Source organism: Chenopodium quinoa, unplaced genomic scaffold (genome assembly GCF_001683475.1).
Source record: "Chenopodium quinoa cultivar QQ74 unplaced genomic scaffold, ASM168347v1, whole genome shotgun sequence".
Taxonomy (NCBI): domain Eukaryota; kingdom Viridiplantae; phylum Streptophyta; class Magnoliopsida; order Caryophyllales; family Amaranthaceae; genus Chenopodium; species Chenopodium quinoa.
In genome coordinates this window covers 1,458,469-1,478,339 of record NW_018744062.1, presented here as the reverse complement: position 1 = coordinate 1,478,339, position 19,871 = coordinate 1,458,469, and the positions used below count along the sequence as shown (strand labels likewise).

General features: G+C 35.3%; 2 protein-coding genes across 2 annotated transcripts; one reads left to right on the top strand and one right to left on the bottom strand.

Moving 5' to 3' along the window:
- Positions 1 to 5,316: 5,316 nt before the first annotated feature.
- LOC110690794 (glutamic acid-rich protein-like) lies at positions 5,317 to 5,960 on the top strand. The gene is made up of 2 exons (XM_021867683.1): positions 5,317 to 5,497; positions 5,578 to 5,960. Exons 1-2 carry the CDS (start codon positions 5,317 to 5,319, stop codon positions 5,958 to 5,960), a joined length of 564 nt encoding a protein of 187 aa, XP_021723375.1.
- Positions 5,961 to 15,126: 9,166 nt separating this feature from the next.
- On the bottom strand, positions 15,127 to 18,051 carry LOC110690793. The gene is made up of 9 exons (XM_021867682.1): positions 17,989 to 18,051; positions 17,886 to 17,938; positions 17,335 to 17,478; positions 17,111 to 17,172; positions 16,344 to 16,967; positions 15,995 to 16,234; positions 15,888 to 15,946; positions 15,722 to 15,791; positions 15,127 to 15,542 (listed from the first exon to the last, which is right to left on the bottom strand). The coding sequence occupies exons 1-9, from the start codon at positions 18,049 to 18,051 to the stop codon at positions 15,127 to 15,129; spliced, it is 1,731 nt and encodes a 576-aa protein (XP_021723374.1).
- Positions 18,052 to 19,871: the final 1,820 nt, after the last annotated feature.

The window sequence follows — 19,871 nt, the reverse complement described above, 5'->3', positions numbered from 1 at the left end:
TTCATCTGACCCTGAGTCAGAGTCTCCCCACATGGAAGCTATCATGGCATTCTTGTATGCTTGTTTATCTCCGGATTTAGACTGTTTGTCATTCCACTTAGGACAATCTCGAATAAGATGTCCTTTTTCTCCACACTTGAAACATCCTGTAGAAGAAGAATTAGAGTTAGATTTTTTATAGTTTTTAAAATGCTTACCTTTGAAATTCTTTCTTTGATCTCGAAGAGATCTCTCAAATCTTTTTGCAATCATGCTAATTTCATCTTCATCATCTTCTACTGTTCCCTTAAGCGCCATGCCTCTTGCTGGTTCCTTCTCAGACTTAGAGTCAATCAGCATCTCATGAGTCATAAGGGAACCAATCAGCTGTTCCAGAGACAAGGTAGACAGATCCTTTGCTTCATATACTGCTGTTACCTTGGCTGTCCATGCATCTGTTAAACTACGCAATAATTTTCTCACAAGATCCTCGTCAGATAAATTTTTACCAAGAGATCTAAGATCATTTACAATAGTCATAAACCTACGAAAGCAGTCATTGATTTTTTCATTTTTATTCATGGCAAACAATTCATATTTAGACATGATTAAATCAATTTTAGACCGTTTTACCTCGCTGGTTCCCTCAAACGCAAGTTCAAGGGTGTCCCATATCTCCTTAGCACTACTACAGCCAGAGATACGATTTGTTTCGGTCTCACCTATTGCTTGTTGTAGTATTGACATTGCCTTAGCATTCTTTTCCAGCAACTTGTAATCAGCAATGACCAATTCGCTATCCTTCTTGGGAACCTGGTTCCCCTCAACATCTGTCTTGAGAATGATATTAGGACCATTTTTAACTACGAGCCAGCATTCATAATCAATACCCATGATAACATTCTGGATCCTGTTCTTCCACCAAGCATAATTATTTCCATTAAACTTGGGTGACTTGTTGTCATAACCGATTGCACTTAATTCTTGAGTACTCATTCTTAACTCCTCTAGATGTTACTCTTTCGAGAAGCTTAGGCTCTGATACCAATTGAAGGTTCAATGGGCACTCAAGAGGGGGGGTGAATTGAGTGTTAAGTAATCGTTGGCTAATTTTGCTTCTTTTCGGATTATGTGTGAGGAACCAGTTGTGCTGGTTCCCGTACGCAGCGGAATATAAATAAGCAATAAAGAAGACAACAAATTTAACGAAATAAAACAAAGCAATAAAGAACACAACAAATTTAATGAGGTTCAGCCAACTCAGGCCTACGTCCTCCTATCCTAAGTTCTTTATTAATCTACTCCGAAAAACAAAGACAAAGAACACTCTGCTGTTCCCTACTCCGGGAACCAGCAAACCCCACACTCTACTCCGAGTGTGCTCTCGACTTACACTCGTAAGCCCAATGTGTTTGAACTCACAAACACTCACCCAGCCTTTAACCCCTTTGTTAAAGACTCAATACAAGAATCAAGAACTCCCCTTTGATCTCACTTCTACGAAGCTAATTAAGAGAAAATATTTAAGTACTAGAATGCTCTTGTATATGACTTGATGAATGGGATTAGTGCTTAAGTATATGCTCTCAAATAATTGCTCTTTTGATTTCTGGAGAGGCACACGAAATATGTGAAATAAGATGAGTTTATATAAGCTTAGATTCCTAAAACCTAGTTTCCTTAAATCACACAATCTTAGAGAATAAGATATAATGTAATTTTAGGAAAGTTTTTATCTTATTTGATTTAATCACAAAGATAGAATCAATTAAGATAAATACTCCTAGTTTTTAGGTAACCAAGAATATTTCATCTTATTTCCAGCTGCACAAAATATTTTCAAGATAATCTTTTCGAAAAAATCTTTTTGTAAAATCTTTTTCCAAAACGGCAGCTCGAATACAGTGAACCTGGTTCCCCGACCTGGTTCCCTGAATTGAAACATGTTATGAAACCTGTTCCAACTTTGTACCAGATTTCATATCATACTTCAATATACTTTTAAGCACTTATATAACCCAAACATGCAAGCATACTACGGAGCATATTACATGAAAACCTAGATAACATATTAAAGCATAAATCGTCTTTTCTTCATGTAATCTTCAAGACTTGAATCTTCCTTGAATACTTCTATTATGAGCAAACAATCTTTCTTCGAAATATCTTCGAAAGGCTTCTATGCTCCAAGTCTTGGAATCAACTCAACTACTGCACATGTAACATGGTTAATGCACAATAAAGAGTATGTGACTGCTTTACCACGTAGCAGCCATGGAAACAGTACATACTGGTTCCCTACCAGTACATAACACTTTTATCATATAACTGTTCCCTGTATAAAGACAAGTTAGTTCAATAAGAAAACTCATGTAAGTAATAACTTGTCTGGGGAAACAGTGTTCTATGTTAGTTGGTTCCCCCAACTGTATCGAACACTTTCAAGGACCTGTTTCCCTTAGCTGTTTGTCATCATTCAAAACTATCAATCAAAACCTAAGGGACTCAACAATATCCTTAAATACCATGGTTTGTTCTACCATTAGATTGTTTTCATATGATGATTGAAAAGAGATATAATCTCAAAATAGTTTAATTTATTTCTTATATAATATGCTCAATTTGAACACCTATTACACAAATGGTAAAAGCTTTAATTTCACTTTAATGAAAGATGCTAAATAATAAATCACTATATTCACAACAAGAATATTGAAGTTGTAACATAGAGTAGTACAATCTGAAGAATTTTATTTGAATGCAAAAATTGTCTCAATATTCTACGTTTATGTTATGCACATTATTAATTTTAATAAATTTCAGTACATATCATCTTATCTTTAACAAATATAACATGCATGACATTTTAACTGTTACACAAAATATACTTTCAAACTCTTATCTATATGGTCGCGATCGTCCATTTTTCTTTATCATGTGACTTTTGTAAATAAAGCAAGATATGCTCAAATTCTTTGTTTTGCTTTTTGCATTGTACACCATTTATAATTTACTTCACCTGCCTCATGTAGAAACTTAGACCCACCATATACAAGAATGATGGCACTTCAATTCAATTCAATTGTGACAATGCATCTCGTTCCCAATTTAAACCTTTTTCCTCCAATGTTGAAGCATGATTTTGACCCTTAACGAATAATTTCACCATTAGGCTAGTGATGTTCCATTAATTAAAGCAAACTAAAAATTAAATACATATTCTTTTTACCTTACCATATACTTTATGTGTTAACAAGTAGTGGGATCAAGTAATCAATTATATTATTTTATTGCTAAATTAGGCTTAATCGTTCGCTTTATGATACTCAAAATCCTCAATAAATCCACCTAATTAACACAAGGTCAAGAAATTCAGTCATTGAGATCACCGAAATTTTATGAAGATTATTTTTTAATTTAGGTGCACGCATGTTGGTCCATTTTTTTTGAGGAATTAACCTCAACAAGTAATCAAGATGATTGGTTAAACATTTCACATCAAATACTTACTTTATTTAATGTGTCGTTGTGGCTTTTTACTAAATATATCTTGATGGTTGCCCTAATATGTCTCATTTGTTGATGGGGCTGTTAATATTATGACATGGCACTTTGTCTGTTCTTTAAAGTTTAATCATCTTATTACTTTCTTTCACTTTATTAAATGGGTGGGTAAGTTTGTTGTTTTATTACGTGTAATTTAATACTCGTACAAAGTATATATAGTAAAAAGAAAGAGTAAATGTGCTAACTAAAAAAGATATATTACTTCTGTTTTATATTATTTGCATCATTTAGGTATTAGTTATGAGATATAAAATATTCAAAAATTAAAAAAAAAAAAAAACGAATGTATTAGATAAATTTCCATGAACGATCCCAAAAATAAAATGTAGTAACAATCATTACTTATCAGAGAGGGGTTGTAGAGGGTACGTGCTAAGAAATGCAGAGGTAGTTTCAAGGACAATGTGTAGAAAAATTGAATGGAGATAAAGTTGCCCCAAAATTAAAATACCTCATGTTAGACAAGGAAAGCGAAAGGGGATTGTGACAGACGGTATTAGAGAATTGATAATAGTACCAACAAATCCATCACTTTCTGTTCATATTAGAAATTGCTTGGAACCACTTGTATGAATAGATAAATGCGGGAAAATTGGGGTGTAATGGGCCATTCATTGTAAGAGAGATTGGACCCACTAAAATTAATACGTAGTGGATGGAAAGGGGTTGGCAACGATATATGGATGTGTACCATGCTTAACATTGGAGGAATGAACCAAAACGAAATACAAATACATAATACGAGGTTAATGAATTATAGTTCAGAATGATTTGATGACTTTTCCCCCCCACTAGTTGAGCCATAGCGCGCCACGCGCGCGATAGCCCAATAAACACAGATTATTTATGAGTAATGATATTGTTAAATAGATGGGAGCCACTGATGTAATTTAGTTTGTGTGGAGTAGGAATTTGTCTAATCTGGTTCTAAAATGTAGGAAGTAATAGTGTGTTCATTGGGTATTTTTTTGGGTTCTGAGCAGTGGAAATTATAATTGTTATTCTAGTCTATGATATGAAATTATAATTGTTATTCTAGTCTGTTTCTTTTTTAGCGTCTAATATGCAAAAGAATATTCTAGTCTATGATATGAAATTATAATTGTTATTCTAGTCTGTTTCTTTTTTAGCGTCTAATATGCAAAAGAATAATTTGGGTAAGGTAGCTTATGGTTTTGGTGCTAAAATGCTAAGAACTCTGTGTTATTTTTTCATAATAACTAACATGTATGCGTATACCGAAACAAATTTTTCATCGCAAGCAGATATATTTAATCTTATATCAGCAAGAAATTATAAAAATTAATAATGTATTTATCGAGACGGATTAAATAGGATTCCTTACGAAGATACGTAGCATTTTTTTCTATATATAACTTATTTAAAATTTCTGCGCTTTTAAAATCTATTAGAATAAATTTTATACTGAAATTATAACTAACACACGTGTGTGTCGATATTGTGTATGTAAGGAATGCTACGAATTCTGAGCTGCTATTTTTAGAATTGTAACTGTATGTACATATATATCAATCTAAAGAAGTTGAAAAGTTGTACTTTGTAAGTATAAGTTCTTTTATTCTTTCTAGATTTTGTCATGATTGTTGGACTTCCTCTTGTTGGTCAGTTGAAAGCTTTCTTTTGTGTGGTGTATAAATTGTGCCCTGCTCTGCTGTCTTGTCTTTCATTTTCCTGTTTTCTTTTCTTTTTTTTTTTTGTTTCATCTTTCCTTCTTCTCTGTGTTTTTGTGTTTGCATCTTACCAACAACAATGGCTAGCACCGATAGCACGGCTACTTCTGGGACAATATTTGCACCTCCAATCTGGAAGCCAAATCAGGCTAGGTCGCAAGAGCAAAATGTTGCAAGTTTTCGAGTCTATGCTATGAGTATGACAATGAAGATGGACAGTCATCTGAAATTGTTAGAACAAGGAGTGTCAAAAGCGGAAAGTACTAAAGAAAAAGGAGAAGCGAGCCACAAGCGGAAGCGAGGAACTGTGGAGAATGTCCTGTGATCATTGTTGAGTCAGACAGTGATGAAGCTAAAAAGAAAAGCAAGAAAGGTGATGAGACAAAAGATCAGGGAGTGGAAAGTAAGGGAAAAGCTGAGACCAAGGAAGATGTCGAGAAGGAAGCAGTAGAGCCAAAAGAAGGAGGCGAAGAATCTGAAGAAGACGAAGATGAATCTGAAGAAGATGAGGAGACTGATAAAGATGGGGAAAGTGATGCGGATTCTGATTCTAAGAGTGAGAGGATGGAAAAACTGGTTGCAGACCCAGAGGATGCGGATGATGAATCTAAGAGCACTGATGATGGTGATAGTGGTTCGGCCTCTGATTCTGGGAACTGTGTGGAAGGAAATCGCGAAACAAGCGAAGACTCTTCTATGTTTCGCATGAAAATTTCTGATTAAAATGCCTAATGTGAAAGCTTGTGTGTAGGAGTTGGGTTTTGCTTATTCTGGGAAGGTTGTTTATGGGTAAACATTTTAAAATGTTAGGATTATTTTAGAGCTTTATTGGTTTTTTTTTGGTATATTGTTAATGATATGAATGTGTGTTCTGATGAAGGCTTTGTATATATAATTATGGGGTAATGGTATGAGAAATGGATCTTATTTCTATCTTTTTTCTTGCATTAATGTTTTAGTTTGTATTTTTTGTTGGTAGTATAATTTTGATCGTAGGTTGTATTTGCTTTTGAGTAACACCTTTATTTTATGTGTTTAAGCACAAAAATCAATTACTCTGATATACAGTTCATAATTTTCTTAAATTAGTCTATGGTTAAGCAAGATAAAAGAACTCATCTATAATTATTGTGATAAAATTACAGGATAAAATCTAATCAGAGCATGTATGCCATCATTTGTGTTTCTACCTATACAATCCAGACATGTTTTAAAAATAAATAAAAATAAAATGATACAAACAATAAATTACTCAAATAGAGTACTTAAGTATCTGAATCTTAAAATTGATGTAAACTCTGTAGGGTATAAGTAGGAGGATATTCTGGATTCTTATAAGAATGTGTAATGCTGTAAGCTATGCAATTATGCCAATATAGGGAAGGTGAGATAATTGTGATGAAGCGGTATAACTTATTAGGTTTTCTTTTAAAGTATTGCACGATAAGCTATATATAAGCATTTGGATTACTAAACCATAACAATCATTTATATTAGCTTGATATCGTAAAGACAAGCTACTGATTACAGCCATAGGAACATAAAGCTAAGCTTTTGTTTTTTTTAATTACAATATTGGCTGGTAGACTATAATCAAGCATTTAGATAGCAAAAGACTATTTTTTCTAGAAGTAGTGTTACATAGGAACATGTAATCTAAGCTACTTGTTCCTATATAAAACCAAAATGTCTGATTAGATTTCTATTTAGCTCTAGGGAATCAGACAACAAAAGTTAGGCTGAATACACTATTAACGGTGTTGTCTAGGAACAGAAATTTCTATAAGTTCTGTTCCTTTCCAAGACCACAGCCTATAAAATCCTTAACTATAATTGATATGGGTTAAATATGTGATGTTATTGTGGGACAAGTAATCTAAGGATACATGTCTTTCATAACATCTACATAATACAAAATATTTAGTTATAAGGCATAGTCCTAATAAATATGCACATACCATAATACTAATACTTGAAGCTGCTATCCAACTGATCTGTCACAGACTTTCTTGTTCTTTTTCATTCAAAAAGGTCATCAGAATCATCATCTTCAAACTTGAGTGCCCTGCGCTTGTTATCATTCTCTTTTTTAACAGGTGGCTTTGTTTCAGCAACAACAATTTCTGTGTTAAAAGCCACACCCTTTTCCTTTAAGTGCTGCATGATTTTCTGGATCTTTTTCTTTTTCTGTCATGATCTTCTTGCCTTGTATTGTTGACTCTATTTTAGATTCAATGGCATCCTTCACTGGTGTTGCAGTTTTAGATTCATTAATAGCACTGAGTCTTTTCCTTTTTGATCCAGACTCTCTTGTGCTTGACTGAGCTGCTTTTTGTGTTGCAGCCATCGATTCAGCTAATAAGCAAGCATCTTCCTCTTCCTGGCTAAAGATTGATAAGTCATAAGCATGAACTGTTTCTTTTTTTATGGTCTTGCTTAGGAGCTGGCTGTCTTTGGCTGCATCTGGATTGCCTTCTTTAACTGTACCATGTTCTGTATCAGTTGGTGCTTCTGCATGTTTACAAGCAGATTTTTCAGAGCTGCTTCTTGCAGCATTAGGTGTTATGGTGTCTTCCATCTCCACACCTTTTATACCCCATTGCAGCACTTTGTTCTGTTCCAGAGCAGTTGTTGGGCCGATCTTGAGTAGGAAGTAGGTGTTTCTCAGCTTATTGGCTATCTGACCAAACTTGGTTGTGTCATCCTATAGTATGCATAGATTGATACTTAGTCTTTGATGTATGAGGTTAAAGAAATTAAGGATTTATGATCTGTGGTACTAACTACTAAATGTAAGTTGTGGAATATTTACCAGTGCCTTCATGTGATAGATATCTGCAGCTGACATGCCAAGCAGTGGCACAGAATTTTCAGTAAACGCGGTAAGCTGAAGTGCTCCAGTTCCATCCGAAGCAGTAAAAGTGATAGTTGCTCTGTAAACATGGTAGTTTAGTGTGAGTTTTCAATTTTTGTTGGCAACATATCATTGTAGACACTTAATCTAATCCATGAGTGTGTTGGGTACCTATAAGTAGCAGATACTTCATTTCTCTCACAAGCTATGCAACCATAGACTGCTCCTAAAGGCAACTATGTTCGCTTTCCACAGTAAGAACATCCTATGTATGTTCTGAGCCTGTCATACTGAATATCAGATGCCGTAACTCTAAGCCAATAAACTTCCTGTGGAAGTGTCTTTGCCACCTGCATTATGAAACATATATCATGAAAATGAAACCGAAACATGTTATTGTTATCAACAGAAGACGAAGAAGGCTGTGAAACAGCAGCACACAACTCTTGTATAGTAGCATTTACCTTCTTGGTCTTGATGTGGGCAATTGTTGTTAGGATTCTTTCTGCTGGTGGATTCCAAGCAGCTGTAACTCTATTTTGATGCTCGATTAAAACACTTCGATGCTTTCTTTCCCTGTTACCAAGGAATATAATGTGCATTAGTGTCAAAGAATCTAACTTACATGCTATTAACTAATCAAGGAAATGTCTGACAACTAAGATACCACTCAGTCAAGGCAGCTGCTTTCTCGCCTTCAGGCGATTCAATTATTACAGTTGACATGGATGATTCAAGCTGAAAGCCTGGGATTTGAGAATGGTAAAAAGTATTACTGAGTGGCTGATACTGAATAGAAAATGTAAAGTTAGACATTTATATATTAGCCTGTTGTGTAGGCTACCTTTGCGAGTAATAGGGCGAAGAGCTGTGATGCCAATCACTTTGAAATTGTCACTCTCTGAAACAAGAGTCTCGCATAGCTTTCCTGATAGATCATTCCAGGTACACACTTTTACTGGTGAATCAGTGCTGAGAGTAGGTACACAGAGTGAGAGTGGAACTATTATAGCTATGGTAATACTGCAGTGACAATGAATTTATGTAAGGTATATTTGCATGTACCTATGATCTATAACCATCAAGTCGCGTACAGATGATTCTTTGTTCAGGGTTGTCACAATCTTCTTTGGTTCATCTGCAATATACATCACAATAACCAGGATATCTACAAAAGAAAAGTATTTATGAGTAAATTGCAGCATACAAAGTGGATATAGTCACTTAGAAACATGTATTATTTTCTGTGTAAATCTTGCTTACCATGTCTAACATCATCAGTAGAAACTCTAGGTACAGAAGCAAGAGATTGATATCTAGGAAACACTTGTTCTCCTTCGGGATCTAAAGACTGGATAAGGGTTCTGCTTCCTATAGTCATCTGAAATGGCAGATCTGATTCTTTAGCTCTGTATTGCGCATGTAGTGGCCTTTTTAAATCATTAGAAATGTCATAGTTGCCTCTAAACAGGATTACATCCTTGTATGCATCAATTTGATCACCAAATAATGTCATTTTCATGCGATTTTTCTGCAAAAACCACAAAAGAATAGGTCTATGTTTGGTTATCTATTGTGATAAGCTATAACTCATAAATGGCATGCATAAATCATACCTTATCATCCTGTAGAATGAGATACTGGTACAATATCTATTTCTCAGACTCTTGCTTTCTACCTTTTTCTGCAATGTGTACCTTAACCTTGTAAGACTTACTTGATGTATCAAGCTCGTCGAGAAATTTTCGCTGTGGTGCCATAACACTATATTATGGAAATCAGAATGAAAAGATTGATTAAGTTTGGATTTTAGAAACAAATTATTATAACTTATTAGGTGCTATGACTCGCTAAATCATGTATAAATGTGTACATATAGATGCTTAGTTTTTAGAGTAAGTAGCTAATTAAACTCTATGTTGTTGTTATGCTGATATCATTTAAGACTAAACTGTATTTATTGTTATGCTTGAAAATAAGTAGGGTGCATATTGCTTTTGTATCTTTGGTATTAAGTAGTTTATTCTTGTAGCTCAACTCACTTTTTGAATTCAAAATTTGATTTAAAGATGTTTGGTTTATTATAGGGAACTCACCTGTATAACAACTCATTATAACCCAAAAAGCCCAAAAACTCAGTATCTCAGTTTTAGGGATCTATGATCTGTTTTGTGTTAGTTGATATAATTGTGTACAACTCCTAAAAAGTAGATGTTACAAGAATCTAAAGAATGATATAGTATACTATGATGTATGTAGTATATTCTAGCCTGAAATGTTGTTTTCTGATTTGGTAAAGCTCACGTAGTGTAACAATTTACTGAGGGTACCATATCAAAGGCATATTTAGATGCTAATTGCACCAAGCAAACAATTTGGTTCTACTTAATGCTAATTTCACCATAAGATCAAATTCAGTGTAATAGCCATTAAGCGCTGAAAAGAGATAGCTCACTCATTTATGTCTACAGAAGCCTATTATAAGTTGATAGAGCACATAAGAGCAGAAAGAAAAGCATTTTAAATCCTGATGCTTAGTTAATCAACTAAGCCTATAAGACTATAACACTTAGTAGTTTTCTAGTGTGATGTGCATATACTGATCTACCATTTAATTAAAAGGGTCTGATTAGGTAAATACAGAGGGATAGAATCAAGTAGAATACCAGCCATATTCATATTAATTACATGGTGAACAAACTTGTAATTTTTATCATCAACAGGAATCTATGCATGCTATAAGTAAATTACATACAGACCAATAATGACTTTTTTTGCTGCATGATGCCTAAAGCTGTTTGAATATTAAATGCTAGCACACATGAAATCTATTGTGCATTTTCAGCGAGCAATAACTGCAAATTAAACTCAACTCAGAAATTGAATAAGAGTCAACATACTGAAGTAGTGCATAGGCTGAACATACCTGTCCAAGATCAGAAGATTTAATGTTTATGTGTGAGAATATGACCTTCTTTTTTACCCTTAGGTTTTTTTTTTGGCCTTTTTTCTTTAGTTTTTCTGGTGGTGATGCATACACTGCCTAGATAATGAAGCGCATGGGAAAGCAGTAAGACCTACTGTTTTTATTTATACTATAATATGAGTGAGCATATAAAATAACTAAAGAATATTAAAATAAAAGCAAGAAGCAAGAATTCAAACTTACTGTTGTTGTAACAGTAGTCTGTTGTATTTCTTTGCATAAAATCAGTAACCTTACTTGTAAAATAGGGAAGTGTATATATTAGAGATGTATAGGATGTACTTTCATAATATCTAAATATAGATTTGCAAATGCATCTTCATATCTTTTAGTCTGCATATATGTTCCTATATAATATTTCTTATTGTACTGTTGTTCTATCTAAATTAAGGCTAGTCAAGTGTTATAATTTGTAAATTTCTTTGTGCTATGGCTTAAAATGATATTGAACTAACTGTTTGTGTCATATGCATTACATGTATAACAATAAACCATATCTTGTGCATGTGGTTTGTATTTTCTTTGCCATTTTCTAGGAACATATTTTCTCCTCAAATTCTTCTCTTCCATTAGTTCTGTGTCTTGGGCAGTGGTAGCTAAACCAAAGTACCCTCCTTATTTTATTTAAAATAAAGGAAAAGCATATAATTTATTTTCCTGTTTTTTTATCAGATTTGTTGCTAATTTTTGTATTTGTTAAATTCTTACTCTATAATTACAATGCTTTTGTGTTTAGTATTTTAAGCAAACACAAATAATGTATCCAAGGCATTACAAACTACATAAAACTAAAAGCAATCACAGCAGTCTATTTGCCTGCTTACTATATATATATATATATATATATATATATATATATATATATATATATATATATATATATATATATATATATATATATATAATGCAGGTTGATCATGATAGGTTGTTGTTTATACAGCACATATAAGCAGTTTACTCATTATAGATATTGTTTGGTTCACTGTCTTCGGCATACGCATGAGGGAGAGCCCAAAAGCCAAGCTGCTACTGTATGGCTCTGTGATCACCAAAAAATGCTTCCAGCACTATACACAAAACCCAACAGGCATTTAGAAGATCTTAGTGGTTCATTGAAGTTGATTGTATACCAGAATCTTTAAAAAAAAGTTCAAAAATTGCTTAATAGCATACCATATCTTAACTAATACTTAGATTGTTGTTTAGTGAACTATGCCATACTGAAAAAGGATGTTAGTTGACTGAAAAGGCTAACCTGCAGAAGAGAACCAATTCTACAATTAATCAATTACAGAAAAGTATCTAGTTGGATGAGTTAATATAAAAATGGACCACAAAACTTGAATGGACTATTATAAGAAGAAGTGCTAAGAAAAAAAGCACTCACTGATGTAGCTAGATGATGCCAGCCATACAAAGAATATCATAGGATACCACATTTCTAACATAACCCAAATCTGACCGATCAACATCCATATCAGTTATAACACTTTCATTTGCTGCTTCTCGAGCCCTAGACAGGGCAACATACAATTGACCATGTGAAAAACATGATCGTGGAAGATAGACAACAACTTTATTAAGCGTTTGCCCTTGAGCTTTATTGATGGTCATTGCAAAACTCAGCTTTAAAGGAAACTGTTTACGCTGAAACTGAAAAGGATAAGCTGAAGACTCTGATGGTCTTAGATTAATTCTTGGTATCAATACATGCTCTCCTTTATGATGGCCAACATCAATTACACATTCAATGAGATTTGGGAAGAACTTTTTGCATATCAGCCTTGTCCCATTGCAAAGACCTGATGATGGTAAGATGTTACGCAATAATATAACTGGACTGTTGACTTTCAATAACAGTTCATGAGGACTCATGACGCCAGGACAGAGTTTATTTAAAAATTCTGTAGGATATATGGAGCAATTATCGTCAATCATGGAATCATAACTCTTGTAGGCTACAGCTTCACCCGGAAATTTTGCTATTAGGATTTTATTAATAATATCTACATCATCATTGATTGGTGTGAGTATAGCTCTAGTGGTGAATATATTAGCATCAAATGGAGGCATATCCATTTCTGGAAAAGCAACTGATGTCAGTTGCATATCCTGACCTACGGCAGCATCATAAGGCTGTACAATTGCTGGCGGAAGCTGAACAAGAGCATTTCACTGTTCTGCAACTGTCCATTTCCTAATGCTAGCAAAAAGACTGCATAGGTTGGATCTTGTCTAGCCCGAATATTCTCTGTTAATCTAAATTTAATTAACAGAGGCCACAGAACATAACTGACCAGGCTAGCAGCAACTGCTTCGCGTTGTGTTCTTTTTGGGACAACCGGAAGAACTTGCCTGAAATCTCCTCCAAAGACAACAATTTTCCCTCCAAATAAGAGTTCAGGGTTACAAATATCCCTTAGCAACACATCAAGTGATTCTACATTTTCTTTTTTGGCCATTGAAGCTTCATCCCAAATGATGAGGGTTGTTTCTCTTAGTAGTGCAGCTAGACTGCCTTGTTTAGGCACATTACAAGCAAGTGATTCAAGAGGATCGAGTGGTATTTTAAACCGAGAATGAGCAGTCCTTCCCGAGGGAATATTGGCTGCAGCTATGTCAGATGTTGCAGTTGGCAAAACAATCTTATTCATGAGCCTTATTTCAGCATATAAAGCATTATATAAAAAGGTCTTTCATGTTCCACCAGGACCATCTATGAAAAATGCTCCATGTTTTTTCCTTTTAACGTGATCCATTATAACATTAAATGCCTCTCGTTGAGCTTGATTCAGCTGACTCTTGCATTGTAAACACTAGTCTGGTATTGGAGCATTCAGTGCATCTTCAATATCCTTTGTTCTTCGTATTTCATCATCATCAGGCTGAACTAAATGGTCTAAGCCATATGCAGCAAGAGAGCTGCCCATCGATTCTAGAAACCACTCAACTGATCTGACAGTGAGTTGCCTTACTTTTTGTGGATCAGAAGTATATTTGTGTCTAAAATCCTCGGACAAAAAACTATAGTATTTCATCCAGAGAGAAACAGGATTGCTGGGTTGGCAAAAGATCAGTACTGTGGCAAAGAGTTTGCGAACTGCAATTGGCATTTGAACTGCACAACCTTCTTTCAAACATAAATCGACTGAATCATCTTCTTCCAATAGCCTGAGTTTGAGTGCAGCTTGCTGAAATGTAGCACATAAATGACCATTGACTGTTCGCAGATCTTCAAATGACCTGGGACTTCTGACATTGTGGAGTAACAATCTAAGATAGTATCTTTCTCCTTCTGAAGGTCCAACAAAAGCTAGTCTACCAATGACTATTTTTTTATTCTGCCTTTTATACCAATGTTTGCTGCCTGCATCCCAGCGATAGTGCTCACAAAACTCATTGTATAACCAGCCTGTTCCAGATGGTAACCTACAGTTCATGCGGAAAAATTCTGTAAGGCAAGTTCTTGAACGTTTGTCATCTGAAACAACCGATGTCAGCTGCTCATGGGGTCTTAACTGTATAACCTGTGAATTGGGTAAGTGTACAGGGAGAAGCAAAACTGGTGGATGCATTTCATATAAATCAAACCCAAAAAGGCGCCAGGCAGCTTCACATGGAGAAACCCAGTGACCTGATTGATATTGTTGTATTTCATCATGAATGGCTACAACATCTTTAGATTGCACAATATTGAAAGATATCTTATCATGACCCTTATAAACATATTTGTATAGATACTTCACTGCCTCTATAGTGGAACAGACTTCAACATTTAAGTGGCAATCAAAATATGCTGACAAATATGGATTATATGGAATGACCCATTGATTATCCATGACTGTCTTTCGAATTTTCCTGTATCTCTTCTCCGATACAATGGATAGCCATCATTGCTATTTCTTGTTTCATCACAAAACTGTTTTGGATACCCATACTTACAATGACCATGACTTCCCTTATGTTTCATGCAAGGACACTCTGGATTCAAATGACCACATGGACCATGCATCATATGCTTCATAATAATTGTCCTAAGATGATTGTTGTCAGCAGAGTATTTCAGCACAAACAAATTTGTCAAAGTCAGCAGGGCATTTGATTTTATAGTCCTGATTCAGAATTATCAGGAAATGAGCATGAGGTAGGCCTCTTTTCTGAAATTCGATAACATAGATCATTGCTGCTACGTCCCCAAAGATCTTTTTCTTTTTAATCAAGTGCTTTAAAGCAAGAACTTTTGCTGTAAAGATCCTTACAACAATATCTGGCCTGTCTTGTGCCTTTTCTCCAACAGCAAGCTCTTGTTTAATTTCAGGCCAATTAGCATTGCAGGTCATTGTAATGAATAGATCGGGTTTGCCAAATCGCTGAACCAAAGCCATTGCATTTAAGTACCTCTTCTTAAGATCTCGAGGACCACCAATGAATGTCGGAGGCAGTATAACCTTTCGCCCCACATTTGCTGCACAATTCTCACCGCAGTCAATAGTATCCAGGATTCCTTGATACAGATCTGATCTTATAGTCTGCTAATTTCTACGGAAAAAATCCAAATGTGTATTCTCAACTTTGACATACATATCCACTATGTATTGCTGGAGGCATCTTCCTCCTCTTAGCAACATGTTATTAGGTCTGCACTGCAGCTTGTATGCATAGTATTCCCTGGCTGAAATGTTCCTATCTGTCTTTGACGAGCCTCTACTTGCACCTGAAAATGCACAAATTTTTTCAAATTTAAAAGAATCGGAAAAATAATTCACAGTAGAAGACTGAAAATTTCGTGGTAGAACATAACCAAGCATACCAGCCTAGCCCTTTTTAATAGTAGTTTTTCTGCTTTTGTTCTTACTATATTTTCATTTCCTACATTCATGGATAATCTAAGTGTTAAAAGATATAGAATGTACATACGCCTTGCTTCCTCTTCTAGCAGCTCTTCAGTAGTATGAACACTACACGAAGAAACAAGGTCAGTCTGTGATCGCAGCTGTTGTATTCCACCTCGAGACATCTTCTTTAAACCTTGTGTCCACCCACATTCACCGTATGGAAAAAGGAGCGGATATTGTAAAGGATCATAGCAACCAAAATAATGCATTATTCTATGACACGAACTCTTTTTAGGTAGATCACTATAACTTGACCCATCTCCTAGTAATTCATTTTCAGCTAAATCATCATGTGGTCTATCATGCTGAGATTTATTTTTTTTTTGCCGTCACCAAAATATGGGGACTTTCTGATTCACTGGAAGATGTACCTTCTGGCCATATGACAGCAACTTCATCAGTTGAGGGAGCATTGTAAACACGCTGATCTGGCACAGTTGTTTTATTTATTAAAATCTGTGTAGATTCAGTCACCTGAATCTTTCTCAGTGAACGAAAGAGTCTAGCATAAGGATTTAGTTTAGTAATTTCCATTAGAATAGCTAGCACATCTTTCCTGAGCTCTGGAAAGCAACCAAGTCTTTTTCGGGCCTCAAGTTCTCCATCATAGAAATAGAGTTGCGTGTACTTAGGTCCTTCCTTTCCAGGAAGTAAATAGGGAATATAATGATATAGCTGACCATGTAGCTTAAAGACATATATCCCCTTTTTAGTCTTAGCATCAAATTTCCCGCCCAATGATGTAAATGCAAACATGTTGTTATATAAGCGTATATACTGCCTAAAATGTTTTGCATCTTCGTCCATAGAAGTGAGCAATCTCACAAGTTGTTCAGGGCATTCGTTTGCTGCAATCTTAACCTCACCATCAGCACAACAGAAGTGAGGCGTTTCAAAAGCAAATTTACGTGCCCCACACTTGGGACACTCAGTTGGAGACGGAAGTTCATAGGGTGCTGTAGGTAAGTTATTGCCAACTGCTGCATCAGGGATCCCTGTTTAGTAAATCACATTTGTAAAATAATGAAACATATAGATCTTAGTTAAAATGAGACATACAAATGTTGATTTATATGTATATTGAAATGATATCCATAGATATTCGGTGTCATATAAGGTATGACATAGCCTGCATTACTTGTAATGGGACGCTTGGGTTTAGGTATTTTGGGACGCTTTGCAGCTGGCAGACTCTGCATCCTAGCAAAACAGAAGCAGCAAAACATGTAACTATTCCATTAGATGCTTTTCTATGCATACATAGCCTCTATTGCAGAAATTAAATGATATTTCTAAGATAGAACAGCTCCATGGCTGCAAAGATTCATCGAAACACATTTCAATATGTAAATATACCTTTACATTTCATCCTGAGAGCCAGATTCTAAACTCTTAAGCCGTTTAGTTTTATATCCTTTTGAAGATGATGGCTCTCGTAATAACCGATCTACACCATGATTTTCAAAACACACAGCTCGGGATAACAACCTTAGATGGTATATCCATCTATAATAAAGATAAAACGTATGTTCCAGGACATATTCATAGCTGAACAGGCAAGGACTTTAACAGCTATCGCACGATAATTCCATAGTATGAGCAACTATACTGCATAGATCCTGGGTACTAACAAATATATAATATAGTAGATAGTTAGCCAATAGCATTGCTATCAATCTAATAAACACACAGCATTGAACAACACATGCATAATATAATAGATAGTTAGCCAATAGCATTGCTAGCAATCTAATAAACACAAAGCATTGAACAACACATACATATATTCTGCATATCTCAGAAATCAACAGAATAGGCTCAACAATAAACATACATAAAAACTTTAGCCAAGTCCATTCTATTATCACATCAAATATATATTTATTATACAAAATACATAAGATCAGAAATACTTGTCACAAAAGATGCCATACACAATGTCACTTAATACAACCCTGACATTATCCTGGTAAATAACAGATAGTCCTATGATAATTCTAGTACTAAGGAACTAACCCAGCTACACAAATAAACAAAAGAGCTAGGCAACACAACTACTGCAACACCACCCTTCTGCATTACACTAATAGGATCTAATTTTTCCTAGCACCACGCTTTGCTCGCTTAAAACACTTAGCCAAATCTTTTAGAACTGGAAAGACAGAAACCATCTCACAGCCAGATTCTGCAGAAGGAGATGTTTCAGCATATATGTGTCTTAAAAGCCGCTTCTTAGGAGGCAAAGCAGGTGGAATAGACACGGGCACCTGAAATTCCTGCCCAAGTGGAGTAAGACAATCCTGCTCAATAAGAACGGTGGAAGGTTCCAACTCCTCTTTAATTCCCAGCACGCGTTCTTTGACACCTACATAGCTTTCCCTCTCTAAGGTACATAAGATGGCGTCAAACCTAGCTGCTGTGACCTTATAATTGGCATCAACTATGACAAGGTTAAAGACATCACTAAGATAGTCGATAGCCTTTCTAGCCAGGCTTTGCTTAGCTGCAACTGCAGTTCGGCAGCGATCACTAAATAAACACCGAAAGCCTATTCCTTCTTTATGAGGCATGACAGTAAAACAGCAAGTATACTCGTCAGGAGAATGTTCAATTGTTTCAATCGGAGTGCACCTTATCTCAACAGTCTTAAAGATGGCCTTTATAATGACAACAAAATCCACAACAATCTTCCTATAGTTATCCTCAGTTTCAAAATGAAGGTCTTCGTACATACACACCTTTCATTCCTCCTTCTCAATGCGTTCTAGCTCTTCCTTCTTCAACCAAAACAGCTGACCACAACGATCATACATTTGTTTCCTTAAATAAGTCACATCCTCAACAACTATTTCATATTTTTTCATTAGGTCATAAACAACCTTTCTAGCAGCCACTTCACAAGACTCTTCTACACTGCTAGTATAGCCACCAATGTAAACAGATGCAATGGGGCCGCAATCTGTCTTGATCACCACACAAGCAATGCTCCCTGGCTCATCGACAAACTGGTAATCCGGATCAGGAAAGTTCAAGTACTTGGTAATTTTCTTCAGAAGGGGACGAAATGGCATCACTACTTGTGTGGGTGGCAAGTCCATGACCTGTAAAAACAGGCACCAAATTTTTTAAAACACCCAAGGCACTAATCATTATATGTAACCCAAATTTAGATACCTAGGCAATTTTAACAGCCTTTTTACAGCAACAAATCAAGCTATTATAGGACCACATATTCTCATGCACAACCCTAGATAAGCAGCTCATACCAGCAGCATACACCACAGGGAAAAAAAAGGTAGAAAAAGGGCAAATATCTAGCTGCATACATCAGCAAGCATACTTAATGCATAAAACAGAACACTTCCTAGAGAAAAAGATACTCCTAAAAAAACTATAGTACAGATGACAGGAAACAAAGGATTCTCCTATGACCATATAGTAGAATCTAGCAGCACACAAAGCAAGTCAACATTTCCTATCATTTCATGACTACTTAGAACCATCCTTTCATCACTTTTCACCTCCAAAGCACAATCAACAAATGACAAAAATTACATGCAAAAGGCAACAAAAGACTGACCATAATGTAACAACTGAACCCAAATACCAAATCTCCAGACCTACTGCATCACACAGCTAAGCTCTGCAAAGCAGCACCCAAACTCCCAAAAATCAACAAAGGTAGCAATCTACCACCAGTATCCAACAAACACATAAACTACTCCACCTTTTTTGGGTTCTATAAAAACAATCCACTCAGATGCTGCCTAAAACAACCGATTAAGACCGAATAGATATAGAACACACTGCTTATATTCATAAATGCAAAAATCTAAATTACTCAGATACTATATCACTTAGCATGCATCCATAGATAATCATCTTTAATTTTGCGATTC

Coding starts and splice junctions, on each gene's coding strand:
- LOC110690794 (XM_021867683.1), top strand. CDS start 5,317: ATGGCTAGCACCGATAGCACGGCTACTTCTGGGACAATATTTGCACCT. Junction 5,498..5,577: donor AGGAGTGTCAAAAGCGGAAA/GTACTAAAGAAA, acceptor TTGTTGAGTCAG/ACAGTGATGAAGCTAAAAAG.
- LOC110690793 (XM_021867682.1), bottom strand. CDS start 18,051: ATGCAGAAGGGTGGTGTTGCAGTAGTTGTGTTGCCTAGCTCTTTTGTT. Junction 15,792..15,887: donor TATTAAAAAGGGCTAGGCTG/GTATGCTTGGTT, acceptor GTGCATTTTCAG/GTGCAAGTAGAGGCTCGTCA. Junction 15,543..15,721: donor TACTATGCATACAAGCTGCA/GTGCAGACCTAA, acceptor AGAATTGTGCAG/CAAATGTGGGGCGAAAGGTT.